This window comes from Monoraphidium neglectum (genome assembly GCF_000611645.1).
Source record: "Monoraphidium neglectum strain SAG 48.87 unplaced genomic scaffold scaffold00273, whole genome shotgun sequence".
In the NCBI taxonomy this organism is placed as follows: domain Eukaryota; kingdom Viridiplantae; phylum Chlorophyta; class Chlorophyceae; order Sphaeropleales; family Selenastraceae; genus Monoraphidium; species Monoraphidium neglectum.
Genome location: NW_014013355.1, coordinates 4,170 through 30,856, shown reverse-complemented (window position 1 = coordinate 30,856; position 26,687 = coordinate 4,170). Strand labels below are relative to the sequence as shown.

At 63.8% G+C, this 26,687-nt stretch overlaps 10 protein-coding genes across 10 annotated transcripts in view; 5 read left to right on the top strand and 5 right to left on the bottom strand.

The window, feature by feature from the left end:
* Positions 1-1,035, bottom strand: part of MNEG_2418 (phosphoribulokinase) — a gene marked incomplete at both ends in the record, with an annotated part of 2,517 nt that extends 1,482 nt beyond the window's left edge. Inside the window, 4 exons of the mRNA XM_014049114.1 lie at positions 316-384; positions 531-606; positions 855-864; positions 995-1,035. Of these exons, the coding sequence (XP_013904568.1) occupies positions 316-384; positions 531-606; positions 855-864; positions 995-1,035 (196 nt within the window). The remainder of the gene's footprint in view (positions 1-315; positions 385-530; positions 607-854; positions 865-994) is intronic.
* A 727-nt stretch (positions 1,036-1,762) lies between these two features.
* On the bottom strand, positions 1,763-2,461 carry MNEG_2417 (hypothetical protein; the record flags this gene model as incomplete). The annotated part of the gene is made up of 3 exons (XM_014049113.1): positions 1,763-1,913; positions 2,109-2,152; positions 2,405-2,461. The coding sequence occupies 3 exons, from the start codon at positions 2,459-2,461 to the stop codon at positions 1,763-1,765; spliced, it is 252 nt and encodes an 83-aa protein (XP_013904567.1).
* A 180-nt stretch (positions 2,462-2,641) lies between these two features.
* Positions 2,642-3,452, bottom strand: MNEG_2416 (Thioredoxin; the record flags this gene model as incomplete). The annotated part of the gene is made up of 3 exons (XM_014049112.1): positions 2,642-2,722; positions 3,000-3,075; positions 3,346-3,452. 3 exons carry the CDS (start codon positions 3,450-3,452, stop codon positions 2,642-2,644), a joined length of 264 nt encoding a protein of 87 aa, XP_013904566.1.
* An 853-nt stretch (positions 3,453-4,305) lies between these two features.
* Positions 4,306-5,736, top strand: MNEG_2415 (hypothetical protein; the record flags this gene model as incomplete). Its single annotated transcript, XM_014049111.1, has 6 exons — positions 4,306-4,542; positions 4,821-4,895; positions 5,039-5,090; positions 5,311-5,333; positions 5,466-5,519; positions 5,677-5,736. The coding sequence occupies 6 exons, from the start codon at positions 4,306-4,308 to the stop codon at positions 5,734-5,736; spliced, it is 501 nt and encodes a 166-aa protein (XP_013904565.1).
* Positions 5,737-5,925: 189 nt separating this feature from the next.
* Positions 5,926-6,343, top strand: MNEG_2414 (hypothetical protein; the record flags this gene model as incomplete). Its single annotated transcript, XM_014049110.1, has 2 exons — positions 5,926-5,988; positions 6,215-6,343. The coding sequence occupies 2 exons, from the start codon at positions 5,926-5,928 to the stop codon at positions 6,341-6,343; spliced, it is 192 nt and encodes a 63-aa protein (XP_013904564.1).
* A 670-nt stretch (positions 6,344-7,013) lies between these two features.
* On the top strand, positions 7,014-10,160 carry MNEG_2413 (hypothetical protein; the record flags this gene model as incomplete). Its single annotated transcript, XM_014049109.1, has 9 exons — positions 7,014-7,030; positions 7,094-7,232; positions 7,330-7,445; positions 7,650-7,831; positions 7,994-8,195; positions 8,553-8,667; positions 8,894-9,220; positions 9,419-9,529; positions 9,822-10,160. 9 exons carry the CDS (start codon positions 7,014-7,016, stop codon positions 10,158-10,160), a joined length of 1,548 nt encoding a protein of 515 aa, XP_013904563.1.
* Positions 10,161-10,995: 835 nt separating this feature from the next.
* On the top strand, positions 10,996-13,645 carry MNEG_2412 (hypothetical protein; the record flags this gene model as incomplete). The annotated part of the gene is made up of 6 exons (XM_014049108.1): positions 10,996-11,616; positions 11,821-12,027; positions 12,235-12,414; positions 12,658-12,818; positions 13,069-13,220; positions 13,548-13,645. 6 exons carry the CDS (start codon positions 10,996-10,998, stop codon positions 13,643-13,645), a joined length of 1,419 nt encoding a protein of 472 aa, XP_013904562.1.
* A 1,084-nt stretch (positions 13,646-14,729) lies between these two features.
* On the bottom strand, positions 14,730-17,333 carry MNEG_2411 (peptidase S8/S53 subtilisin kexin sedolisin; the record flags this gene model as incomplete). The annotated part of the gene is made up of 3 exons (XM_014049107.1): positions 14,730-16,295; positions 16,588-16,751; positions 17,135-17,333. 3 exons carry the CDS (start codon positions 17,331-17,333, stop codon positions 14,730-14,732), a joined length of 1,929 nt encoding a protein of 642 aa, XP_013904561.1.
* A 1,638-nt stretch (positions 17,334-18,971) lies between these two features.
* On the bottom strand, positions 18,972-22,084 carry MNEG_2410 (peptidase S8/S53 subtilisin kexin sedolisin; the record flags this gene model as incomplete). The annotated part of the gene is made up of 4 exons (XM_014049106.1): positions 18,972-20,576; positions 20,801-20,964; positions 21,171-21,427; positions 22,032-22,084. 4 exons carry the CDS (start codon positions 22,082-22,084, stop codon positions 18,972-18,974), a joined length of 2,079 nt encoding a protein of 692 aa, XP_013904560.1.
* Positions 22,085-23,726: 1,642 nt separating this feature from the next.
* Positions 23,727-26,687, top strand: part of MNEG_2409 (hypothetical protein) — a gene marked incomplete at both ends in the record, with an annotated part of 7,100 nt that continues 4,139 nt past the window's right edge. Inside the window, 6 exons of the mRNA XM_014049105.1 lie at positions 23,727-24,251; positions 24,487-24,603; positions 24,820-25,027; positions 25,278-25,741; positions 25,920-26,029; positions 26,241-26,429. Of these exons, the coding sequence (XP_013904559.1) occupies positions 23,727-24,251; positions 24,487-24,603; positions 24,820-25,027; positions 25,278-25,741; positions 25,920-26,029; positions 26,241-26,429 (1,613 nt within the window). The remainder of the gene's footprint in view (positions 24,252-24,486; positions 24,604-24,819; positions 25,028-25,277; positions 25,742-25,919; positions 26,030-26,240; positions 26,430-26,687) is intronic.

Sequence of the window (26,687 nt, the reverse complement as noted above, 5' to 3'; positions counted from 1 at the left end):
AGGCCAGGCAGCTGTGCGCGGCCAGCTGGATCTGGGGCGGCAGTGGTGGGTGCGCACTGCAGGCGCGTGTTGTAGGCATGCGCATGGCTGCAGGGGTGCCGTGCCAGATGACGGGCTGTGTTCGCTGCCTGCTGTGTTTAGAGGGCCGCGCTCGAGGCGCCCTGGTCGTGGGTGGCTGCCCGCTGACCGTTCAACAGTGCGGTCTGGCCGATGCACGCCTGGCGCCTAGACGGATGATATCCGAGTTAACCAGTGCTGCTGGCTGAGCGGCTGCGTCCGCACATAACTCCATTTCCCGTGATGCTGCTCCCTCACCAGCCGGGGGCTTGGGAGTACCGCCGAAGATGCCCGTCACGCGGCGCATGAAGGTGGACTTGCCGCAGCCTGTTCAGCACAGGCGGCGTCGCACATCGCGTCAGGGACAAGCGCAAAAACGGCGAGCTGGGAGGCGTGCGCCAGGCATTCCGCCACGGTCCGCTGCATAGGTCTGTACCCACGCCGGCCCCTCCCAATGCGCTGTGCCTGCGCACCAGAGTCCGCAGCAAGGCCAATGACGATCCGCTTCTCCGCGGCCTTGACGACCAGGGAGCGCCTGGCGCCGCGGGCCTGCGCGTAAGGAGAGGAAGTAGGTAATCATGCGAATTATCAGGTGAGAGGAGGGGCACAGGGGCCACAGCGGGTGCAGCGGGGCTTGCGATCGCTGACTCCTCCCGGGGCGTTTGGCCCCAGGCTGCGCCGCGCAACTGCCCAGTGGTTCCGACGGCAAATTGACAACGTCAAATAGCCTTCGAAACCACCCAGGAGGCAATGCACGCCCCGATCGCGGCTCCAGCGTCGCACAGCACTGCTCTCACCGAGAAGGCCCTGCGTGCGCATTTGCCAATGGGGCAGGCGTGAGTTTGTGTAGAAAGGCAAGGTTGCCTCTTGAACTCGCCAGGCTGCGCAGGCAGGGCCCCGAAACCACGCTGGCGGGCCCGTAGATCAGCGAGCTCACCTGGCGGGAGCAGCAGCGCGCATCTTCATGGTGGAGGCCATTGTGAAGGGTTGGCTTCACGTTGTTGGCGCAAAGTGACCGAAACAAGGGGGAGGCGAGCCCATTTCTTGCGTTTCGCTGAAGCTGGCCAGGGGCGCGAAGCTTCGCCGCATGGTTGCCCGGCGCTGACCCTCGGGATGAGAGGGGGTAGGCACTGTTCAGCATCCAGGCTGCACGAATCCAAGTGCAAGACTCTAGCTGAACAGCCTGCACGGCTGTGCGCCCTTGATCTGCAGCCCGCACTGGACGCGCCTCGAGCACCTGCTGAGGCCGCATGGTCAATGCTACACAAGATCGCCCCTTGGCCCAAGTCGCCGATCAAATAAAATCACACATGGCACTGCAACTCTGCAAACACAGATTGTACTACGAACAGAGACCACCACCGCTTCTGTTGTCGCTCTTGGGGTGACCAATTAAGCAGCGGGCTGCTTGCAGCAAATCCCATAGATGAGCCCAGATCTTTCCCTTGCACGACCGCGCCAGCAATCGAACTTGAAGAGGGTCTTACAATCATCTCAATCACCGCTAGGGCTTCTTGTGACCAGTCAAATTTAAACCAAAGCGTCTGGCCCAACACGGCTCTCCATTCAGCCCCACTGGCCAGCCCCCCAACTATGAGGCGCAGCTCGCCTACCTAGGCCTCACCGCTCGCCTCAGCAACAACAAGCTCTCGCGCCACGCTGCCAGCGAGCTGCGTGTGGAACCACACGTCGCAGGGCCGGCCCCTCACTTCGCTCCGCCCTGCTGCGCCTTGAACCGCGCCTCGGCCGCCGCGGCCATGCGGGCGCGCAGGTCGTCGCCAGCCGCAGGCGGCTCGCTGGTGCCGGCGCCGCCAACCTTCTGGCCCGTGCCCTGAGCGCCCTGCATGGCGGCCACCCTGCAGATTCGGGGCGCCGAGGTGGCACGCATGTCAGCTTGCGGGGCGCGATTCCGCCTGCGCGTGTTCCAGCCCGCCATGCGTGTCCCACACCGCGCTCACTTCTGTCGTGCAACACCCAGTGCATGTGGCTGAGACCCCTGCCCCCTGGTCCACGTCTCCCGTCAGCCACCCAAGCCAGCTCTAGAAGCGCACTTGCTGATCATGGCCTTGAGCTTCGAGGGGTCAGCGCCCACCAGCTGCAAGTAAACAATCGGTGGGGTGCAAGTGCAAAGCTGAGACAGGATGGAGAGTGTGACGTCAACGAGCCATTGCAGGCAGACTAAAGAGTACCAAATGGGTCCCAGTCGGACCTAGAAAAGCATGGTCAGCAGCCCCTTGAACACAGCGCGCAAACGCACACCCACTGTTGGGCAGCGCATCAGACTACAGGGGTTGAGTAGCTCGTGCTTTTGCTTACCACACCCCAAAGCGACCTCACCAGCACCCACCTCATCTACTTTCTCGCCATTGAAGTATGCCTGAAAACGGGGTGAGGAAGAGGGCATTGGTGATCTATGCACAGCCGACACTTGGAAGGTATCGCCAACGTTCGTGCCGCCGTATGTATTCATTCCGCCGGCGCAAGGGCGCAGGCACGGATTAGCGGCGTTGGAGGACGCTGTTGGACTGCGGCAGGAACGTTGCTCCGTCGCGGGGTGCGGCGGAGTGGTCTGAAAGGGGAGAAGTCAGTTGTTGCTCGCCTGGAAGGTGGGCATGGCGCGCACGCCGCAGTTGCCCGCCACCTCCTGCAGCTCGTCCACATCCACCTGGCGTAGAATTTGTGCACCACGATGCGCAGCAATACTGTAAACAGAGGAGGATCACAAAGCGCGACCAGACGATGCATAGTACACAACAAGCTGCAAAGATGGCATTTGCGTTCATTGCTGCCTGCATTCACATGCTGCAAGCCAGCCAAAGCACGGTGCTGCCTGGCAGGACCGGGTGCTGCTTCTTCCGCTGCTGCTTCCTGATTGGAATAGCAGCAAGAAACCCATGCAGCAATGCCACAGAAGAGCTGCTAAAAGCGTCGCTGCTCCATACCTTGACGAACTTCACTGTAGTGAACTCTGTGGAAAGCTTCTCAAACACCGGCCCGATGGCCTGGCATGGGCCGCACCTTGCGTCGTCGCATTTTGGGCATAGCGATGCGTGAAGTGCGAGCGAGGCAGATGGCACAAAAGCAAAGCCACCGCGGCATTGGCGCATCATAAAAAGCGCCGACTGCGCATCCAATGGAGACGAGTCCCATCAAACTCAACCTGCCTCTGCTACTGACCCCAACTAGGTTGGCCTGCCGACACACGCACAAACGTTCACAGCCGTGCCTGCACATATGCCGCTGCGCCGCGCATCCTCGCCCCATCGAACTGCCCCAGAGCCATCCCACCATGTGGCGCTAAAATCGACCACCACCGCCTTGCCGCCGAACCCCTTGCTCTGCTGCAGCGCCGTCGCCCACTCGTCCTCAGAGTGCAGCTCCTGCACGCGCGACATTGCTGCGTACGCTGGTGCGGCTCTGCGGCAGGCGGGCTGGCTGGCTGCGAAGCCCAGGGAGGCGCCTGTGGAGTGGTAAGGGCGCGGTCGATGCGGTCCTCTTGCAGGATAGGGGCTTAATGGTAAAGGAGCCAGCAGCTGCAGCGGTGGCGCATCCGCAGGTCGGGCGCCGCACGAACATGCGCAGGCGGGAGCTGGCGGGGACACGCTTCGTGAAGCTTCCAAACCCATTGATGCATCCTTCCAGCACGGTTCAGCGCCGTGGACCTCACGTTGTCCTCCAAGAACCAAGATCACCGTCGAGGTAGCAAAAGTTGTACAATGGCACCTTATATTCTCTGATATATTGACGGTTTTGGGAGATCTGTGAGAACGCTGCCCGTCGCTGAGTCACAGCGGATTTTGCGCGACAGCGCAGTACTCGGGTCCTCGTCAAGCACGCGTTTACCGGCTGCGCTTGAAGCTACAATCACATACTTTACGTGTTTTGTCCCACCTCATGCGTTTTTGTGTTTTGGAAGGCGTTCGGTGACTGGTGTCTGAAGGGTGCCACCTGGTCGCACGGGTGACAGTGACTTGAAGCTCCGACAAAGCTGACAACCGTACCTCTCAGACCTCATATAACGACATATACGGCACGCGCGCCGGTGCACCGTCGTCGTAAAGCGAACAATTTGTCGTCGCGCTCGCAGTGTCGAGCAAGACGAGGATGCAGCGCGCTAAGAGCTCCTCGGTCAGCCTCATTGGCCCCACATCGATGATGGCACGTGCATGGCAGGCACCGCGGTCGTCCGCACCACCCCGCCCTTGGCAGCGGCGTGCTGCGGTCGCAGTCAGCGCGGTCTTGCCAGCCATGCCGGCCATGCCGGCGACACGCAAGGCCTTCCTGACACCATCTATTGCTGGTAGCATGCCTCAGGCGCGGCGGCGAACTGTGCAGGCCGCAGGCCTGGGAGCCGCGGCTGCGGGAGTGGCAGCCAAGGTTGGCGGAGCGGCGGTGACGTGGTGGCAGGCTGTTGGCTGGTGGCCGTGGTGGGCCCTGTTGGGCGTCATCGCCGCCGGCATCCTCTTGGGCCTCTTTGTATCAAAGGTGCGTGGCTCGATCTTGCTTGTGGTGGCTGCATATGGTCACTGACTCGGCACCAGCATAGTAAGCAGCTGTAGGTCCCCCAAGCACGTATGTCAAACGACGGTGCATTTTGAGGGTCCTGCCCGTGAAGCCGTCATCAACAGAGAGATCTTGGAACTCTCATAATTTTGTTGATTTATGCGCCACAGTGACTTCATGCATACTCGAGCACCACCCTGCCTTTTGGGCCTGCTGCTGCGCAACTCACATTGCCCGCCTTTCCCTTGGGCAATGCACAGATCGCCACAGACACGCTGCGGAAAGACTTTGACCCCAACCGCACAAGCATTGAGAACCGGCAGCTGCGGGAGAAGGTGTGGTGGGAATGAGGGCTGCACAGTTGGTAGCAGACTGCTTGTGCAGCAGCGACGCGCAGGTTGACTGCCTCTTATACAAAGCGCTTGCCCAAGCACATCTCCGTGTGGCGCAAAAACCTGCACTCAACTTCACCGTGCAGGTGGAGGAGCTGCAGCAGCTGATGGTCAAGTTGGAGCCTTTGGCTTACAAGGGTGAGCATGCGGGGATGTATGGCGCTCGTGGACGACTCCATTTTGCGCCCGCACCTGCGCGTCGCTGCGCTTCAATGTGGGTGAAGGCGCGTGTCGCCGCGAGTACGTGGGTCGTGCTCATGTGCGTACAGGTGGGGTTTTGTGATGCTAGGGTTCATGCACCAGGATGGTGGAAGCATGCACCACCAACGTCATGCCACGCTGCGCGTCCCCGTCCCAGGCATGCGGCTGCGCTTCACAAAGGTAGAAAGGGCGCCACTCTGGGGGGTTGGAAAGTGTTCCGTGTCTTGCCTGGCCGTGCCTGAGAAGCCTTGGCCTCCTAATGGCGCCTGTGCGCATGCCCACCACACGCAAGCCGCCCCCCACCTTGTGCAGGGCATCAACAAGGCCGTGATCCTGGGGATGGTGGACCAGATGCTGGCCAACAAGGTGCTTGTGTCCCTATTTGGCAAATGCAGCTGACATTCCTCAATGGGCAGGGAACTTCGACAGCCGTGCCAGGGCAGACCCTCAACCACCCGCCGGCTCAGGCCAGCCCTTGCCTCGAAATTTGTGCCCACACCTTCAACCGCACACGTGCCGGCAGGAAGTCAACATCTGGTGGCTTCCCGATGAGGTTGAGCGCATCATCTACTTCAACATGTAGGGGCTGAAGGGAGCAGAGCGGCGTGGTAACGGGAGGGACAAGCCAAGGTCCGTCTGAAGTCGCCGAGGGCAAAATACCAACAGAGGCTTGAAGGCGCTCAGCGGCCCCCCACATCCCCGCCCGCCCGCTGGTCGTACGCACAATGGCCGCTTCATTCCTTTCCGACGCTGCTGGCACTCCCCCCCAAGGATGACGCTGGGCCTGCAAGTTCTGGATGAGGTGGTGGACGGCATGTCCATCAACTTTGCTGGGGTGAGGCCGGCACTGGCCGTCATAAATGCACTTGCTGCCCGGCATCAGCAAACGTGGCTCATCTCAACGCATCAACATCGTTGACGCCATGTCTCTATTCCAAAAGTGATGTGCTTACTTGGGGCATGTGGTGGTTCAGTGGTTTGGAGTTGTTTCAGCTGGCGCCGCTGCAGCTCACTGACTATTATACATCTGCTGTCGGTCCCCCTGCCTTGCCGTCATGCAGCACAATGTGAGGCTGTCGCTGACTTACCTGGACCTGGAGCGCGGCGAGGCATCTCCCAGCGCTGCCAAGGCCCAGGCAATGCTCAAGAAGGCCTTGCAGCCCGTCCCATCTGCCTCTCCCGCGACCTGAGCAGTCAGCCATGGGAACTGCGGCGTCAGCCGCTGACGCCGCAGTGCCTCTTGCACGCGTGTGAAACCTTGTCGTTGTGCACCTCATACCAATCCATGAGCCCAATCAAACATTGGAAAGGCATTGGGGGCAAGACAAGCAGGGTCTTTGCAGGTTGTTGCTTCTGACTTGCTATCCGTGCACTTTCAAATGCATCTGGCATTGGAAAATTTGACCAACAAGCACTGGCCCAGTACTTTCCATCTGCGCTGAATCTGTAATAATTTGACTTTGCGGCAACGGGTGTCTACTCTGGGCACACCACGGAGCCGGCTGCTCATCAAAATGGCTCTGAACAATCTGGTCAAACCGGTCAACTCACCAACAATCATACACAAGAGAGAAATGATAATGCCACTGCAGCACTGAATCTCAAAAATGTGAACAAGAGCTGAGATTTCTCTCAACAAACCACGCGCACCTCAAAGCATCAAATTCGACAACAGCACAACACACGTGCAGCGTACATCAGAGCGTGGTGTGATGGCCACGCTGACCAACCTCCCCAGGGAGGTCCTCAAATGGCTTCTTAGCCTAGACCTGTCATATCCCGTGCGCAACGTCAAAAGGTGGGTCCGGGCTGGCACATCTGGTTGCTCGGGCTGGGGCAGATCAACACAGGACCATCTCTATGTTTGCATATTTACGGTGAGCGTGAATGTATCTTTCTCGCCTCTCGCGTCACTTACCACTGGTCCGACCGTGATGCAGAGACTTTGCAAATGGCTTCCTGTTCGCCGAGGTGCTGTCGCGCTACTACCCCAGCGACATCGAGATGCACTCCTTCGAAAATGTAACCAGCACCGAGCTCAAGCGCGCCAACTGGGTGGTCCTGGAGAAGCTGTTCAAGGTGCGCAGGAGCGCCGGTGCGAACGGAACGCTCGAGCAGCCGGGTGTGCGCCACCACGACAGCACACTTTTGCGCGATTGTCACACCACGCCCGCAGAAGCGCAGCATCCCCGTGGAGTCAAAACAGATCGAGGCAGTCATGAGCGCCGACGGCGACGCGGCCAGCGAGGTGCTGCAGCTGCTGTACGCGTTTATAAACAGCGACGCATACACGTGAGGCTCCGCTGGGACGTCCAACTTGGGGCGGTACAAAACATCATCAGTATTTTGTGACATGTGGCAACATGGGCCCGGCAGTATGGGTACAGCAGCATCCGCATGCAGCCCGTCTGCCATGCATTCATGGAGGCACACCGCGTGCGTGCGCCCCTAGCCTGTTTCCTTGCTTGGCCCCAACAACCCCAGCCGGCCCCACAGGTCGTCCCTGGCCGCCACCAGCACCAATGAGCGCCCCACGGCTGCGCGGGACGGCCCCGGCGGGGCCTATGGCTTCACGCCAGAGCAGGCTGCGATGGTGGCGTGGCAGCAGCAGATGTTGATCCAGCAGCAAGTGGCGGCGGCCGAGGGGCTGCCCCCAGCGTCCAAAAAGAAGCACATAGGTGCGCATGATCTGGCGACGACGCGACGTGAAGCGCGCGGCCCGCATGGTGTTTGAAAGTGAGCAAGTTTTGCGGGGCAGTTGCAAGTTTCCTGCGGTTTTGACTGCATGCAAACCTCATGTCCAGCGGCGTCTTGCTGTGCCCGTGTACCCGCCTGTGCAGCCGCACTAGCAGAGCAGCTGCAGGCCACAGGCGTGGCGGACCCCGCGCTGGCGCAGCAGCTGGGCACGCTGCTCGGCAGTGGCCTCGGCGGTGGGGGCGTACTTGGTGGCGGCGGCGGCGGCGTCATCGGCGGCGTCGGCGGCGGGGCGGCGGTGCCTGACGAGCTTGCCTACAGCAAGAAGCCTCGGCCGGTTCAGTACAGGTGGGCGGCGGCTGGGTTGGTTGGGAAGTGTGCAGGCGACAGAAATGGGGGGCCAACGACCAGGATGGTGCCTCTGACAAGTGAGAGGGCGGGCCTCCAATTGATGTATGCACCGTCGAGTCTTCCTGCGACGCCGAGGCGGTGGGGGTCAATCGCCCACCAGCAGATGCGCAGGCCCTATCGCACAGCACCTGGGCCTCGGTTGCATTCCCTCCCACCAGCCCGCCCTGCCTCGCCCAAACCCACACGTTGCTACCCTCCCCCGTCCCACATGACCCACTCCACTGCCCACCCCACACCCCCACCCCATGCCACCTCACCGAATCCAACTCCACCCGCTCGCCTTGCCTCACCCAGGCCATATGGGATGCGCGATTACGAGGAGCGGGCATACGACGTGAAGCAGGCCCCCGGGTACTGGCAGCTGGGGCGCCTGGGGCCCGAAAACGAGAACGCCGAGCTGCAGGCTAAGGTGCGCGGGCCCGGCCGAGCGGGGCGCCGGAGGGCTCGACGTCGCCGCGGGGGGCCGCAGGGGGCGCAGGAGCCGAGGGGCGTCGGCTCGGCGCCATGGCCAGCGGCCGGCGCGGCGGGGCGGCCTTTCAAGGGGTGGGGGCGGCTGCCCAACCCCATGGCAGGAGAGCTCTCATTGTCTGTGGGCTCAATCCCTGAACATCTGCCCGCCTTGCCCCGCCCCACAGCGCGAGAACAGCGAGCGCATCAAGCAGCTGTCCCGCCAAATCAACGCCACCAACCAGCAGCGCCTCTCGTCGGCGGCGTCGATCGGCAGCGCCGGCAGGGGCCCCGCGAGGAGCGGCGGCGGCGGCAGCGCCGGCAGCATGGGCAGCGTGGGGCTCGGCGGCGGCGGCGGCGGCGTGGCGGGCAAGGAACAGAGCGCGCGGGAGCGGGCGGTCGAGTATGCAAAAGCGAGCGTGCCCCGGCCGGAGCCGGCGCGCAAGAAGCCGCACAGCCCAGCGGCGGTGGGAGCGGGGCCGGTGGCGACTGCGGTGGTGATGGGCGGCGTAGAGGTGCGCATTGTGAGGGGCTTGGCCCCAAAATCTCGCGAGTCGGGCAGTCGCTCTCGTTTTGGGCGTTGGCTGATCAGCTGGGCGTGTGGCAGGTCTGCTATGCTGTTCGCAAGGGTCACAGGTTGGCATGCACCCGTCATCCCGTTCCGGACGCATGTCGGCGTCGCACCCGGCGGCAACACTCTGCTGCACCCGCAGGTCAGCGGGCCGGCAAGCGCCAGCGTGCTGCGGCTCGAGAGGCTGCAGCGACAGCACGAGGCGGACTCGCAGGCGGTGGAGGCGATATGGCGGGAGATGGAGCGCTCCAAAGTGAGGCGCGGCGCGGCCGCGGCGGGGTGCGGTTGGCTGTCCTGCTTGCGATAAAAGCGTATGAGCTTCCTCTGTGTGTGCATGCGCGTCCAAGTGCCTGGTGTTGAGTTCGAGCGTGTAATTGTGTGATTGTGTGTGTGTGTGTTTGTGTGAATGTGTGTGTCCGTGTTCGTGAGCAGGCTTCACGGCGTTTGAAGGGAAACGTTTTGAAAAGCTGCAAATATGCAGCAACGATTTGAAGCAACACACACTGGTGCCATCTCAACCTGCTGTGAATGCCCTGTATTTGCAGTCCAAGCGGTCAACCGATGCCGACGGATGCGCCACCGGCCGCACAGCACGCGCAGCACCAGCGGCGGCGCCGAGAGCAGCAGAGGCAGCGCGCCCCGCGCAGCGCACCGGCAGCCGGCGCAGCAGCGGGAGTCGCGGAAGCGACGGGGGCCGGGGCGGCGGCGGTGGCGGCGGCGATGACGGCGGTGGCAGCGGGCAGTTTGCCCAGGCAGGAATCCTGCAAGACGGCGATGAGGGCGCCGCCTACAGCGGTTGCGGCGAGGTTGAGCGCGAGGGGGACGTCGAGGGCGGGGCGGCGGAGGACGAAGAGTACTTAGAACAGCAGCAGTGGGCACGGTGACCGCGGCTCGGTTTGAATGGTGGCAGCTGGAGGGTGTGTGCGCGCATCCCGCGCTTGCGTGGGGTATTTACTAGTGCCCAGCCTAACTGCAATGTACGTCTTCTACCTCGGGCTAAACTTCCAGATTTGATTGGTGTGTGGTTCTGAGGGGAGGTCGCTGGTGCGCGGGGGCGGGCAACCGTGAGCACCGCATGTGACGTGCAAGCCGCACGCTTTAAGGGGTGCCTCCGACCTGAGGGGTGAGAGTGGTTCCACATCCACGAGGGTCATGAGAGTTTGGGGCGGGTTTTGTTTCGGGCAGACTGGCGGAGGCACGATACATGTTATTTGACTGGCATCCTAGATGCTCTGAACAGCGCCGTACTTGTCACTGGTGCTGCTGATGCGGGTGGTGGATGATTAATCGATACAATCAGTGCAACTCCTAGGCCATGGCACAGCTCTTCTGGGATGGTGCGGCCATGACTGGATCGCGCCACCTGAAAGCCTCCATAAATCAAGCTCAGCATCGAAGCAAGGCAACAATAGCGGTGTATCACATCACCTGGAGAGTAGCCGCCGATGCAAGGGTTGGCATAGGGGCGCCACACCTCCCTCGCTGCCACGCGAGGCACCAGCTCCATCACCTATGTCACCAGCCATGCGTGGCAGGGAACTGGGTGGGTGGGCGGCTGCGCGTACTGCCTGTGGCAACCTGTGCATACCAGCCTGCATAAGTGAGATTCACAAACCACAACAGCACAGTGTGGATGCGGCTGCACAGTGCATGATATGCGCTCCAGTGCACCAGCCTACCAGATCACCCCTAGCAGGGGTAGCCGTGAGGAGTATAGCAATGGCGGTGCAACATTGGGACGATGCTGAACTCAACGAGGCATTAGAGCTTGAAACGTCCCCCCAGCCGAGCCCGCTCTCAGACCGCAGCAGCGGTTTCAGCTATAGCTACGAGCTAAACTATGCACACGGAGTCATGGAACGCGAGGGCTCGCCGCGACGGCGGCGGCCGCCCTCAAAGAAGCGCGCGCGCAGTACAGCACAGCAGCAGCAGCAGCGATCGCAGCATGACCTGCGATCGCACCTAGAGCCGCAGCACATGCAGCATCAACCTCAGTGCATTCAGACGCAGCGGCACTCGTGCGACCCAGATGCAGCGTTAGCACCGCCTGTGGCAACGCCGCTTGCCGCAGTGCGAACTGCCGCTCCGTCGCCGGTGCCCCAGGTCCCGTCGCCGGCCGCCCAGGCACCCGGCAGCGGCGCCTGTCCCTTGCAGGCGCTGCCCTTGCAGCTGCTCGTGCGCCTGCTCAGCTTCCTATCAGCCCAGGACCTGGCGGCCGCCGCTCGGTCCTCCACGCTGCTGCGCTCGCTCAGCGACGAGCCGACGCTGTGGCGGCGCCTGTTCTGCGCACGGTGGGGCAAGCCGCGCGGGCCGCAGCAGCTGCCGCCCAAGACCTGGAAGGTGCGCCAGGGCGGCTGCAACTCCCTTACCTGCCTCACCTGCCGCACCTGCCGCGCCCACACCCCTGCAGCCATTGCCGGGCATTTTTGCACACAGTTGGAGCCGCAAGCCCTGCAAAACCCGCCTGCTTGACTGCCCACCCTGGCTCGCCCGTCCGTCTGAATCTCGATCACGACCCACCCTCGTTATCGGTCTCATCACCAGGCGCGCTATGTGGAGCGGGACCTCGCTGAGCTGGCGGAGGCGCGGGCGCGCGCCCTCGGGGCGGGCGGCGGCAGCGGCGGCGACGGGGAGGGCAGCGCAGGCGGCGGCGGCCTCGCGGCGGCAGCGGCGGCGGATGCGTTTGTCGAGGCACAGCTGGCGAAGCGGCAGCGGGCGCTGGGGCGGGCGCACGTGGACGATCCGATGGAGGTGGGGATTTGGGGTTGTGTGGTTAGCGTGCGGGGTTTTGGGGTGGACCTGCACGCTTGCTCATCAGGCTGTTAGAGGGCGCATGTGCGGGGCCCGCAACACCCTGGGCGGCGGCGACATATTCTTAGGGGAATGGCGGGCCTCGTCGCTTGGTCGCTGTGTGCTATGCCGTGAGCCCCAGCGCGTCCTTATCGTGGGCCCCGGCAGGTGACAGATGACGTGGCGCGGCGGGTCGAGGCGTGGCGCGCGGCGCGCGGCTTTGCACCCCTGTCGCGCGTGGGGGCCGGCAGCGGCGCGCCGGCGCCGGCGCCGGGCGCCGGGGCAGACGCGGGGCGCGAGCAGGCGGCCGCTGGTCAAGGCCTCGCGCCCGGCGGCCCAGCTGCAGCAGTGGGCGAGGCAAGGTCGCCTGCGCCGCTGAAATCCGGGGCAGGGTTGCCACAGGGCCGCCGGGCTGGCGTCCGCACAGGCAGCGCGCAGGCGAGGCACCCAGCAGCATCAGCGGCCGGGGCACAGTGCTTGCCGCGGCGGGCCGCCGCTGCTCAACGCAGCCCCACACTCGCGATGAGGCCCCAGCCGCCCAGGCAGCGGCACCCGGCTCCGCCACACGCGCCGTTGCTGGCCTTGCCACAGCAGCGGCAGCAGCAGCAGCAGCAGCAGCAGCAGCAGCAGGCGTCACAGCAGCAGGGAGGCAACCTCGCGGGGGTGCACCGATGGTGCCGCGTCGCGGGCGCCGGTGACGTTTACTGCTGTGAGGCGACCGGCGATGTGCACGTGTGCGACAGTACCTGCACGTGAGCAAGGCACACCAAGAACCTGCGGGGGCCGCAGTATGTGTTGCATCACCAGCGCTTTGGCACTGGGTTGTTTTCGCCAGCAATGGTCCAGGCCGTTTCCATGCGGCTGCGTTTCTGTCCACTTGTCAATTGCCTTGTATGCACACCATCTCTCGTGTCAGCAAGAACTTGGAACAGCCTGATGGGTGTTTCCTTGCCTGCTTCTATCCACATCCAAATGCGTGCGTGGGCCGGCACCATCCTGCAGGGAGCACGTCCTGGAGCGCACGAGCGGGCTGCTGGTCTGCCCCATCAGCGGCACAGTGCGCGACGACCTGCGCAGCGTCTGCCTGCCCCCCTGCGAGGGCGAGGGCGAGGACGAAGAGGACGCCGCCACAGCGGCCGAGGGCGACTGGGGAGGTGTGCCGGCCGGGGGCCTGGGCCGCGGCGTTGTTTGGTGGCTGTGCGCGGCGGCTGCTTGAGCAGCGTGTGCTTCGGTTCGTCTCCATATGCTGACTGTGCGCAGAGCAGCCCTGCCTGGACAGACCGGCCGTCTACCCGGCTGGCGCAAAGTCACAGGCAGCCCTTCCATGGTCCCGCGTTGCCACATCAGCCCTGGGCGCCCCACGCTCCCTTGCCGCACGAGCGCCCCTCTGACGCCGCCCAACCACACACACACACACACACACACACACACACACACACACACACACACACACACACACACACACACTTGCCCGGCCTCAGGCCGCCTGGCGCGGGCGTTTGAGCTGGGCTACTACGCAGAGTCTTTAGAAGAGCTGGAGCGCACCTGCTTCGTGCCCCTGCCGCGGCGGGGCAGCTGACGCCCCGGTGGGGGCGGCCGTGCACCCGCTGACGCCGCCGACGCCGACGCCGCTGCTTGGCGCCGGTCGGCTTTGTGGCATGGCGCAGCTTGACTAATGGGGAGGCCAGGCGAGCTGGCACTGTTGCGTCGGCATTGCTGCCGCGTACGGCACGCGGCCTGCAAAGCCGCTAAAGAGGTTGCTACCCAATTGCTGCGGGTATGCACGTGGCTTTTCGGTGCTTGCGCAGCAGTGGCCTAGACACTGAAGAGGTCAACACCATCGTTTCTGAGATTTGAAACTTGTTTGTTGTTCGCTGATTACTGTGTCGTATTTTGCCCAAATGCAGTTGCTTTGACGGGGTTGGTGCTCTTACTGCTGTTGAAATCATGTTGTTACCTCTCGATACAATGAGCAACCTTGTCTCACGCAGCCAGTCGGCCAGTTGCAGTCAGCTGCAGCAGCGTAAGGAGGCAGCTCGAAAGAAAACGCCTTGATAAGAACAACGTGCAAGCTGGTTGGTGTGGTAGGAACCCGAAGGCAGGGTGGCAGAGGAGGAAGAATTCCTGCAAAAGGAACAAGTCGCAGTGGTCTGTTGGCCTCCAGAAAGCTGGAAATGGGCAGAGTAACTGCCGCGGGCAGCACACCACACCTGACCGTGCTGTTGCTGTCGGCGCCTTGACCAAAAAGTTGTCAAACTCCCAAGATAACGAAAAAGGCCAAGTACAAGTGCTCTGCTGTATCCTAGATGTCAAAAGTGGATAATGCTTCAACACAATGCTCTTATGCAGCCGCCTGCATTTTGTGCCGCCTGCCTGTCACGCGACATGCAGGCACGGACGCAGCGGTTCCGCATGTGAACGGGGCACAACGCCGGGCATGTGTCGCCCCCAGGTGTTGGGGATGCGCAGCGCACACTATGGCCAGCCCCAGCTGGCGCGTTTGCAGTCTCACTGAACCCTGTGGCAACAGAAAACAATACACCGCAGCATGATCAGATGTGCGAGTGCAACCAACTTCAGACAGGCAGAATGTGACCAGCGAATCATGCAGTGGAGCACCTGCACAATATGCGAGCGCCCCTGGTCGCGGCTGGGGGCCGCAATTATTTGAGCTTGCCCCGCCAGACAGCCCCGTTGGCCACGTTGCCCGCGGCGTCCTGCGCACAAAGGCGGAACGAATACGTGCCGCCGGCCGCCAGGCCCGCCACGGTCGCAGACAGCACGCCGGGCCCCTGCGCCAAGGGGACGGCCGTGCCGCCGGGGCACCGCGCCGCCGGCGCGGTGGAGCCGGCTTGGTACACCAAAGTGAAAAACGCGACGCCTGACACGGCGTCGCTCCCCGGCGCCCACGACAGTTCGAAAGAAGTGGGGCCGCTCTGCACGCCCTTGAACTGTTTGAGCGCCGGCGCGCGCGTGTCACGGATCAGGATCTGCTGCCAGGTTGCCTCGTTGCCAAACGCGTCCCTGACGGCGACGCGCAAAGTATGGTTGCCCTGGAATCCCTTCAGGGCCACCGTCAACGGCGCCGACGAGAACGCCTCCCACTTGCACTTGGTCAGCGCCTTGGCGCTCGCGCTCTGGGTGATGCACATCTGTCCGAGGCCGTTTGCATCGCTGGCGGTGATCTGGATCTGGATCTGGCTCTTGGGGTCCGTGATGACGAGGAGGCCGTTGGTCACGGTTACGCCCGCGGTGATTGAGACTGTCAGCGACACTGCTGTCGCATCCAGCAAGATCGACGCCTGCGCCTTTGCAATCAGCGGGGCGCCGCAGCCGTCCCCGCCTCGAAGGAAGAAGTTTACGGTTTTGTTGCCGTCCCCGGGGCTGGCCAGGGTGGCCGTGAGGTTGCCCGCCGTAAAAGACGCCGTCGCGCAGCAGTCGTCAGGGCTGGCGCTCGTATCGCTGGCGCAATAGGTGGCCCCGGCGGGGGCGCTCCGCAGCAGCACCGGGCTCAGCGACAAAGCGCGGGAGTTTGTGCCATTTGCGCCGCCGTTGATGGTCAGCAGGGCGCCGTTCTGGATGATCTGGAGCGACCTGAGCATGTCCAGCCGAGGCTTGGTGATCTTGTTGGCTTTGTCGAGGATCGGCTTGCCGCCTTTTGTCAGCGCCCCCACCATGTCGTCCGCCGCCAGCCCCGGCGCCGCCTGCCTCAGCGCCGCGACCGCGGCGGCCACGTGCGGCGCGGCAAAGCTCGTGCCCGAAACCGTCGAGCCCGCCGCGAAGATGGAGTCCCCAGGCGCGAGCATCGTGAGGTACGACGCGCTGTTGCTGTAGCAGGTGACCTTGTCCGGCAAAACGGGGGCGTCCTTGCTGCAGCCAGAGGACCCAAACTTCGCGACGTACACCGCGCCCACGCTGACCGCCGCGGGCGCGCACGCCGGTAGCACCAGGCCGCGCTTGAACTTCTCGTTGCCGGAGGCGACCGCGGTTACGATGCCGACGTCGCGCGCCGCCTGGATAGCGACCGCCGCGGGCTGCTGCCCGCAGGGCTTGGACACGGCCTTGTTGGTGCCCAGCGAGAGGTTGATTGCGCAGATCTTGTAGGTGTCTTTGTTGGCGATCGCCCAGTTGACGGCGCCGATCACGTCGGATATGTTGGCGGCCGGCGCGCCGGTCTTGGGGTTGGGGTAGAACACGTCCAGGCCGATCAGGCTGGCGCCAGGCGCGATCTGGTTGGGGTAAATGGGTGGAGCAAGGGCCGCGAGGAGTGGGGCGAAAGGGTTAAGTGAGGGGTCAGGGTTGTCATTGTGTGTGGATGTCTTGCAGCTGCTCACGCACAGATGCTCACACGCTTAGACACACACGGGCACTTGCAACCGTGAATGGACGCACTCTTATATTCACAGCGCAATCGCGCGTGCTTGCGCGCACGCACGCAACCCGCCCCTGCCCCCTCATACAGACGAGCCACGCGCATGCACACATTCGGAATCAACAGGGGACCCGCAACCAGGCCCGCACCTCGGCTGCAACGGCTGCAACAAACGTGCCATGCCTGGTGTAGTCGTCCAGCATCCCATCATCGCCTGCAGCGGTGATATCCTGTGCATACACCACGCGGCAGGTGCCAGCAGGCTTGCCGACAGCCGTGCAGGGGCCGAAGATGGGCTGAGTGTAGTCCAGGCCTGCTCGCGGGACGGGGCGAGGCAGCAGCAGCGCGTGTTCCATGGTGCTGCCGTGGTGCTCTGCCCGTTAAACCCTCGCAGCAGTAGGGCACCAACCCTCAGGGCGCCCAGCCCCATGCAGCATGGCAGGCCCGGCGTTCGATGCCGCAGCACACGCGGGCGCGCCCCATAATAATCAGCCGCTGTGCTGCCCAGCACAAGGCAAAACTCGACATTGGCTGCTAGGTAGGCCCCATACATCAACTCGTGTGATGAAGCCACTGTGCTATCCTCGCCGCTCTCTCTCCCCTCTACACACATGCACAATTCGCTGCCCCTGCTGTTCTCACTACCCCCTGCTTTCCCAGCCCCGTCCGGCCAGCCCGCACACGCGTCCCGCCAACCTGTATCGACGACGGCGATTGCGCAGCCCGCGCCGGTGATGTTCTGGGCCACCACCGCTGGCTGATTGATGAGCGGGCTGCTGAATACGTCTGACGGCTCCACAAGAAAGTCTGGGAACACGCCCGCCACGCGGGCGTCGGCTTCCAGCGCCCGCAGGCCCGCTTGGCTGGTGACCGTGGCCAGCACAACGGGCAGCATATCGTAGTCTGCCCTGATGAACGCATCCGGCGGCGCGGCGCGCTGCGCACCTCCCCCTGCGGCGGCAGGCGCGACCCCGAGAGCCCTAGACCCAAAAACAGCCGCCTTGGCGCTGGCAAATGCGCTCAGGCGCGCAGCAGTGGCCGGGGCCCTCGCGCCCGCCGGCGCGCCTGCCGCGGGCGCCTGCGACTGCTGCGCTTGGCTGTCGACATTGAACGTGACCAGGAGGTTGTGGTGAGCACCCGCGGCCAGCGCCTCAAGCATGCGGCGCCTCGCAGAGCGGGCTTGGGCTGCGGGGCTGTGGACGGCCAGCGGCTCACTATGGGCGTCAACCCGCAAGTGGCCGTTGTTGTTTGCAAATTCGTTGCTTCTGCCTCCTGCACCACTGCCCTGCGGCTGCTGCTGCGGCTGCTCCTGCTGCGCCTGCGGCTGCTGCTGCTGCTGCTGCTGCTCCTGGTCCTGCTGCCGCCGCTGCTGCTGGTTGGTCTCAGTGACAGCAGCAGTTGCACCTGTTCAGGCACCAGAAGCGGGGTGCAGAGGCTGGAAGCAAGCACCCCAACGCACACAGCAGATACATACACCAAGCCACACAGACTTTTCCCCACCAGCGACCGTTTTGGAGTCATCTGCAGGGATGTCGGCTGCGAGTCACAGTTGCCATGGTCACCATGAAGGCGAGGATGCTCACCGGGCACAGTGGCAGCCATCACAAGAAGCAGCCCCAGCCCCGCCAGTCGCCGCACACGTCCATGCGCCACGCAAGCCATGCGCCGGTGCAGGCGCCAGCGGCGCTCGCAACCGCTGCCGCCTTTTGCCACCGTGCGCTTGGGCTGCGGCACTATCACCCTGCTGCAGTTCACTGGTGACCGGCGAAGTTAGGCCTCGCCGAGCGAGAATTTTAATTGAAGAAACTCTAAACACTTCAATCGTCACCATGCGGTGGCGGAAGCCCACAGCCGAAGGAGACTCTGCACCCGTGAAGGGACGTTGCTTTTGAGAGGTCGTCCGAGGAACGAGCAACAGCGGTCGACGCGTTGAAAAGATAACTGCCAAAGGCACCGTCAGCACCGCTTCCTAGTGATGGGCGCTTTGGTTCATCAGTTCATCGGTGCCCAGCCACCCGCAGGTCAATGCACCTGCCAGCCACCTGGGGGCGTGGCGACAATCAGGCCTGACCAGCAAAAGCCAGGCATCCTCTTTTGCTACACCAGCATCAGCTTGCCTCGATACGGTAAGCTTGACTCCAGGGTTTGGGGACAAAATGGCCCGACATGTGCTGCCTGGCGCTAGCGTGCCGGCACACCCCGCTGGGGGCGTTGGCGCATTGTCGACGCCATCCCATTGCGTTAGCACTCAGCGTGGTTGCTGCCAACACCCACACGGCCACCTGTACAAAGGAGGTCAACCTTATTACCAGTGCAGCACAGCAAGTGAACCCAATCGCGCTGAGAGATGAATAAATAATCGCGGCCAGGATCAATGGACGCCTGGGAGCGTTTATTGGCGCGCAGGGCAAGGCAGTGCCTGATCAGTAGACCACCGCCGGTAGGCATAAAAAGCAAGGGCCATCCGCAACGGATGCTTTCTATACAACGACGTCGCAGCAACGCGCGACATGCTACCAGGAGGCTGAGCCGCTCACGCGAGCTGCTGGCCCCACGTGAGCCCTGAGGCGACGTTGCCCGCGGCGTCGCGCGCGCACAGACGGAATGAGTAGTAAGTCCCTGTCATCAGCCCCCCCACGTCCGCGGACAAGACCCCAGGCCCAGGCGCCAGCGGCACAGGGATGACGGCCGGCGGCCAGGGGCCGTTCACCGGCGGGGCCGTCGAGCACTGAGAGGGCGGCGCGAGCTTCGCGGGGCGGTACACTAGGATGTACGCCGCGACGCCCACCGCATCCTCCGCCGCGGTCCAAGACAACGAGATGTTGCCGCCTCCGCCGGCCACGCCCTGCAGCTTGCCCCTCATCTTCGGCTTGACCGTGTCCCGCACGAGCTGCTGCTCCGCCGACGCCTCGTTGCCGAACGTGTCGCGCACCGTGACGCGCAGCACGTGCCTGCCCTGGAACGTCTTGAGCTTCAGCGCCACCGGCGCCGGCGAGAACGGCTCCCACTTGCACTTGGTCAGCGCCTTGGCGCTCGCGCTGTAGCTGATGCACATCTGCGTCACGCCGCCGGCGTCCTCGGCGGTGATCTGGACCTGGACCTTGTTAGTCGTCAGGTACCCGACGCCGTCGATATAGGTGGCGCCCTGGACCACTGTGATGTTGACATTGGAGGGCGGCGTCGCTTCCAGCAAGATCGACGCCTGCGCCTTCGCAATCAGCGGGGCGCCGCAGCCGTCCCCGCCGCGCAGGAAGAAGTTTACGGTCTTGTTGCCGTCGCCGGGGCTGGCCAGGGTGGCCGTGAGGTTGCCGCCTGTGAACGCGGCCGTCGCGCAGCAGTCGTTGGGGCTGGCGTTCGTGTCGCTGGCGCACCACGTGGCCCCCGCGGGGGCGCTCCGCAGCAGCACAGGGCTGAGCGACACGGCGCGGAGGTTGGTGCCGACGGCCCCGCCGTTGATGGTCAGCAGGGCGCCATCCAGGAGGATGTTGAGAGATCTCAGAAGGTCCAGCCGAGGCTTGGTGATCTTGTTGGCTTTGTCGAAAACGGGCTTGCCTGCTTTAGTAAGCGCCGACTGGATGTCATCGGGCGTCGCCCACGCCGCCGCCGCCTTGAGCACGGCGACGGCCCCCGACACATGGGGCGCGGCGAAGCTGGTCCCGGACTGCGTGATGCCGATCGCGGTCACGTAATCCCCGGGCGCGAGCATCGTGAGATACGACGCGCTGTTGCTGTAGCAAGTGACCTGGTCGGCGGCGAGCGGGCCCCTGTCGAAGCAGTTGCCGCCGCCGCCAGAGCCGCCAGAGGAGGTGTACACCGCGCCGACGCTCACGGCCGCGGGGGCGCAGGCCGGCTGGGAAAGCCCCTTCTTAAAGCGCTGGTTGCCCGACGAGACGACGGAGACGATGCCGGCGTCGCGCGCCGCCTGGATGGCGATCGCGTCCGGCAGCGTGCCGCAGGGCTTGGAGAAAGACTTAGCGCCGCCGAAGGACATTGAGATCACACATATGTTGTAGGCATCCTTGTTGGCGATCGCCCAGTTGATGGCCCCGATGTAGTCGGACGTGTTCGCCTCGATGTCGCCCGTCTTGGGGTTGACGCCAAAGATGTCGAGGCCGAGCAACTTGGCGCCTGGGGCGACCTGAGCGCGCCGAAAGTGGGGCGTGGGGGGTTTGAACGCTGTGATTGGATGGCGTGTCAACTGACATGTGACGTTCTGCTGTGTGAGTCACACAGCAGACACAATGTGAGGCGCGTGTGTGTTCCTGCATGTGTGCATGTGAGTCTTTTGCAGTCGCATGGCGGGGCCCTGCTTAACAGCTGCCAGCGCAGTGCCCTGGGGCGGGGTGTCCCTGAGTTGCGCACCGCAGCGGCGATGGCGGATGTGCACGTGCCATGCCGTGTCCTGTCGTCTGTCTCGCCGTCATCCCCCTGGGCATTGAAGTCATGCATGTACACCACACGGCACGTGCCGGGTGGCGTGTTGACGGCGGTGCACGGCCCGAAATCGGGGTACAGGTAATTGAGGCCTGCGAATGAGGGTACATCAGGGTGTCTTTTAGTCGCAGTACCCACGATTCCCCACCCTCATCCATACACCGCCTGCCTGATTTGTACCATATGGTCAAAAGGCCCGCAAACGCGTGCGGGGCGGAGGGGCGCTGATAAGGGGCGGCACCCGCGGTGCACGTCACGCCGGCAGCCCCGCAGCGCACGTAGGCCTCCCAGCCCTCACCTGTGTCTACCATCGCCATGCTGCAGCCCGCCCCCAAGTAGCCGAGGGCGGCTGCCTCGGGCTGGTTGATCAGCGCCTGGCTCTGGGCGTCCTGCAGGGTGACGACGTCGTCTTCAAAGACGTCGGCCACATTGGGGTTGGCCTCGAGCGCCGCGAGGCCCACTTTGGAGCGCACAGTCACCAGCGTAACCGCCATCATGGGGTAGTCCGACGTGACGGAGACGTCCGGGGGCGCTGCGGCGGCGTCGCTCTGCGGCCTGAGCGCCGCGGAGCCGTTTGCAGGGGCGCCAAGAGCGGCAGCGCCTAATACGACCGCTTTGACGGCTTTGATCGCGTCCAAGCGCGCCTGTGACGGGCCCCGCCCCTCGCTTCCTAGGCTAGCCCCTGCCGCTGCCAGCGCCCCTGCCGCTTGCATTGCCGCTGCTGGTGCCTGTGAGGGCTGATTGCTGACTGTGAATGTTACCAGCATGTTTTGAGGCTGGCCAGCACCGAGCGCCGCCAACAGCCGCCGCCGCGCGTGGGTGGGCTCATCCCTGCTGCTCAGCACCCGCCTGCGCCCGGCGCTGCCGTCACCTCTGAAGTCTGCGAGCCCACTGCTGCTGCTGCTGTCCCACTGCTGCTGCTGCTGCTGCTGCTGCTGCTGCTGCTGCTGCTGCCCGCTGATGCGTGCGGCTGCACAAGGGGTTGGGGGTGCGCGCATCCAGTGAGTTGCGAGGTGTGGCACAAGCAGCCTGGAAGCCTTGCGGGGATGGAGGGTATATATTGTGACAAAATACATCTGATATTGTTGTCGCTTTCCTCCTGAGCTGCACAGTGTGTGCTTTGTGAGCATTGCGGGAATTCACAGCAGCAATCACTCACCTTGTGTCCCTGGCGCAGTGAATAGCAGCGCCACCACGACCAGGCGCCACCATCGGCACCCTGGCATCTCCCTCATCTGCAGGCTGCGACTCCAAGTCTGCAGGCCTGCGCCGTGTGGGCTCTGCCAGTGCTGCGTGCACCGTAGCACGGGTGCGCCAGCCAACAGGAGCGTCACGAAGCGCTGCTGCTGTCTCCTGACGGTGACCGCTGATGCCTTGCTGTTGATGTGCTTGACCTAGTCAATATTTGATTTTGAAGCCTCTACCACGTTTACGACTGCCCATGCACTTCGGTTGCTTCGACCGAACGACACTCGTCGTCGGAGTCGCGAGTGAGTGCGGCCGGCAGTGGCCACCGCGAACCAGAGTGATTCGGTTACGCATCAAGACGGTAAGGTACATACATAATTTAGGAGTTTCAACGGCAACAACAAGCCTTTGCCAGGGAACGCTGGAAGGGAAGGCGTCACCCCAAGTGTGCCGGCAGAGAAGGGTGGGGAAGCCGCTGCAGGTGTTCCTGGAAGAGCACGCATGCATCGTGATCCACTATAATGTGATGAGGCCTGCAGATCTTTTTGTAGATGACGTTCTTGCGGTACAAGCTCACTTGCACCCACACCTGCGGTGTTTGGACCCATGAGAGCCCGTGCAGTTTAAGGGCGACCAAAGGGTGAGCCACCACAAGGGCAAGAGCCAATCCGCCCAGTTACCTAGGGCTTGTGACAGAACAATGTAGGTCAATCTGCGGTGGTGCCAACCATACGCTGTTTGCTGCGCCTGTTGCCTTGCAGTTTTTGGATTCACCGTGTGAAGTGCTGTGCCGCCGCCGGCGCAACGGGTCCGCAGTGTGTCCCTATCCGACTGCCTCAGATGAAGTATTGCTGCGCAGATGCATCAGGTTCCGATAAACAGACCCTGCATCAGTTTCTGAGTGTGCTTGATGGTCGCAGGCCGCTTACTTTCACCACGCCAACCCTGGCATTGCCCATTGCTGAGCAGCGATCGACAAAAGGCCGTTGCTACATGGCAGGGACCTGAATATGAATCATTCTTATAGCATGTCGATTTTCAGGCCCATAGGTACCTGAACTTGTCTGTAACTCACAATGCTGCTTGTGCTGTGGCCTTGTGGCCTGTGGGCGGCTTTTTCCCGCCATCACAGATCAAAAGACGCCCATCAAAACGCTATGCATCACAGAGGTATAGAGACAGTGAATAAAACATGTACTTTGCACGCTTAAAGTAACCAAGTAGGGCCACCTGCATCCTTCCAGCTTTGAACTCTACTTCTGATCTGAGCCGAAGGGCCTCCAGCGCGATGCTGCTCTGATAAAACGTGCTTATGATATCAATGTTAGTCCTCTGCCGGCGATAGGTGCCTCAGCCAGGCATGGGAAAGGATACAGACATTCGAGCCCTCTTCTCCTCTGCAGCGGCCAAGCGCAGCACCCAGGGCGTTGGAAGTAAGCCGCACGTCAGCAAGTCGGCCCCGGATGACCCGTTCAGCTGCAGGGACACCCGTGCTGTGGCCATGGATCAAATCGTTGCGGAGCACGCGCAGGTGAAGCGGGGCCTGACCCTGGCAATGCCGCGGCTTGGAACGTATGCAGCATGGTAGCCATGTATGTCGCGAAGTGCATGCCGACTGGCCTGCATGGCATGCCACAATACAAACGACGCTGTGCACGCCTTGCTGATGCTGCAAACGCCCCATGTCGCCAAGCAGGACGGCCCAGCTGCGGGCAAGCTGGGCTGTGAGCATGCTGAGCGGCATACGGATAAAAAGGCTTGTGCAGGCTCCGAAGCAGCCAGTGGCGATGCGGGCGGCGAGCCCATGGTGATCGACCTCCTGGATGACGGCTCGCCCGGGGAAGGGCAGCGGGAGGAGCAGCAAGACCAGCAGCAGCAGCAGCAGCAGCAGCAGCAGCAGCAGCAGCAGCAGCAGCAGGGACAGGACATGGATGGGCAGCAAGCAGAGATGCCACAGGAATCAGCCAAGCCTGCGGCCGCCCAAAAGAAGGGTGGTGACGTGGCGGCGCCTGTGGCAATGGCAGCTGGGGCGCTGGCCGCTGCAGACGCATTGGCGGCGCCCGAGCCCCTTGCTTCGCAGGCGGCCGTCGCCAGCACGACTAAGACTGGCAAGAGCGGCAAGGGAGCAGCAGAGGCACCGCCAGCGCTGTCTGCAGATGAAAAAGCAGCGCTGCAGGCGCAGTGCGAGCAGGTGCGCGTTCGCGACGCCAACCTGTAATACGCTTTTTCGCGCTCCCTCCCCCAATCGCCTCGCTTGCCTTGCCGCCCTTCATGCGTCTCACTCACCTTCTCAGTCCCAATGCGCTTGCTTGCAACCAGCTTGTGCCAACCAGCTCGCGCCAGCACCATACCCCGCCGCACCAGGCAGGCAAGCCTGCTGTACCCTTGTACGCACGGCGACAGACCCGCTTGCTCCCCTCTCCCAGGAAATACCCCTGCTGGAGCTGGAGCTCGCTAAGCGTCTCGACCTGCGGGCGGCCGCCGAGCAGCAGGCGCCCAGCTCGAAGGGCGGCAAGGCCTTGCAGGCCGACATCAAGAACGAGGTCAGGCGCGCGCAGGGGCCGGCGATGCATGGCGAACGGCGCGCGGCGCGCCCACGACCTCGCTGTGCTGGATCGCCGTGGGTCGGTACGGGGGTTTTGTGCGACCGGCAGCGCAATCGCCAAGTTGGCAGGCACGCCCAGTCGGCGGGTTATCGCATTCTGCTGATGCATTCTTGGGTGCCCATCCCCTTGTGCCGACCGTGCGTCGGACTGCAGGTGGCAGTCCTGGTGGAAGGGCGCAGCGAGGGCCTCACCGCCCTGGCGGCCTGCGTATGCGAAGCGCTCAACTCGGCGCGCGCGGCGGCGGCAGCCGACGGGGACGGCGGCGGCGGCGCGGCTGCGGCCTCGGCGGCGGTCACGCCGCTGATGGTGCGAAACCTGGTCCAGGAGTTGGCCGTGCGCAAGTCGTACGGCCTTAAGGACGGTAAGCAGGGCGGCCCCGAGCCTTACGCTCCAGGGACGCGCGGCGCGCGCAGCCAGCGCTCTTGCGCCGGCACTTGCGATCTGGTGCCGGCCGACCCATTCGTCATGGGCTGCATGGACACGGTGGCTTGCGGAGGTAGCCCGCCAGCCTGGTCGCGTGCAGCTATGCCGGATGTTCCCCTGTTCCACTGTCAGCAGCCAGCCTCACACGTCAACCCCTCGTGCGCGCCCCTGCCGCCCATGCCGCGCAGCCACGCTGGCAAACCTCGACGCCGCCGAGGACGCCGCGGCCGAGCACTGCTGGTGCTGGGAGTTGCGGGACCTCCGCCACATACCCAAGGCCGCGCGCGCCGCGGCGGACCCCCACCGCAAGCACCGCAAGGCGCTGCAGGACCGCCTGCGCGCGGCAGCAGCGTTCGTAGAAGCCGCGTCAGTGCACGGCGCCGGCAAGGCGCTGGAGGGCAAGGTAGCGCGCGCGGCCGCGCGGCTGCGGAAGCTCCCGGGCCTGGCGGCGGCCCGGGAGCAGCTGGGCGCGGCGCTCGAGGGCGCGGCTGGGAAGGCTGCCGGCGGCGGGAAGCGGCAGATCAAGGTGGCGGCTGCCGCGGCGGCGGTGGCGCCCGCGGTGGCGGTGGCGCAGGAGGCGGGGTCTGGTGCCGAGGCGGACGGGGGTGCTGCTGGCCCAGAGGCAATGGAGGAGGACGCCCAATTGACAGAGGTGGGCGAGGAGACTAACTTGGGTTTGACTGGCGGACGCGGGCTCTAAGAAGAGTGGCTGGTGCATCGAGATGGAGATGCATCAGGAGTCTTTGCACTGCCAACGCGCTGCAGCGCGCCCGCCCTGACGCGCCGCCCTCCTGCCCTCGCGCCGCGCCCGCGACGCAATGAGCACGCAGGCCGCCACGCCCGCCGCACCTTCACAGCGGCCGGCCTCGCAGCCCGCGTCCGTGCGCAAGTCGGCCGCAAAGTCGGCAGCCAAGTTGGAGAAGGAGGCGGAGCGCGCCAGGTGAATCTTCTCAACCCGCGCCGGTGGCCCTTGTCAGGCCTCGCACTGTCGGACGCCGTCCCAATCTCATGCTGCAACGCAACGCAAGCTTGCACGTACGTCTTGCTTTGGGTGCTCCATTCGCGCGTCCTGGAACCCCCTCCGATCACTGCCCTCTCTCACATGCACCGCACGCTGTCTTGCTTGCACACGCACGCAACCCACTTCGCAGGAAGGAGGCCGAGCGCGAGGCCGAGCGCGCGCGCAAGGCCGAGGAGAAGGCGCGGCGCGAGGCGGACAAAGAAGAGGAGCGGCGGCGAAAGGAGGAGGGCAGGGCGCGCAAGCAGCAGGAGAAGGCGAAGGAGGCGGAGGCCAGGGAGCTAGGGAAGCACGGGTTCAGGAGCCACAAGCAGCTGGAGGCGTCGAGGAGCCGGCTCAAGGCGCGGGGACGGGCTGGCTGGGGCGCCGGCTGCGGGGGCCGCCGCGACGCCTGGTGCTGGCACCTGGGTTTTCTGGTTACCCTGAGACTTGCGGATCCATCGTTCGCGCTACTAAGACCTCAGTATGACGTTATACTCTAGCTCTGCCTGCTTTCGCTGTCCTGACGCGAAGCACCTGTTCGCCTTTTACAGACGTTCTTCGCAGCCGCGACGCCGCCCGCCAGCGCGCGCCCCGGCTC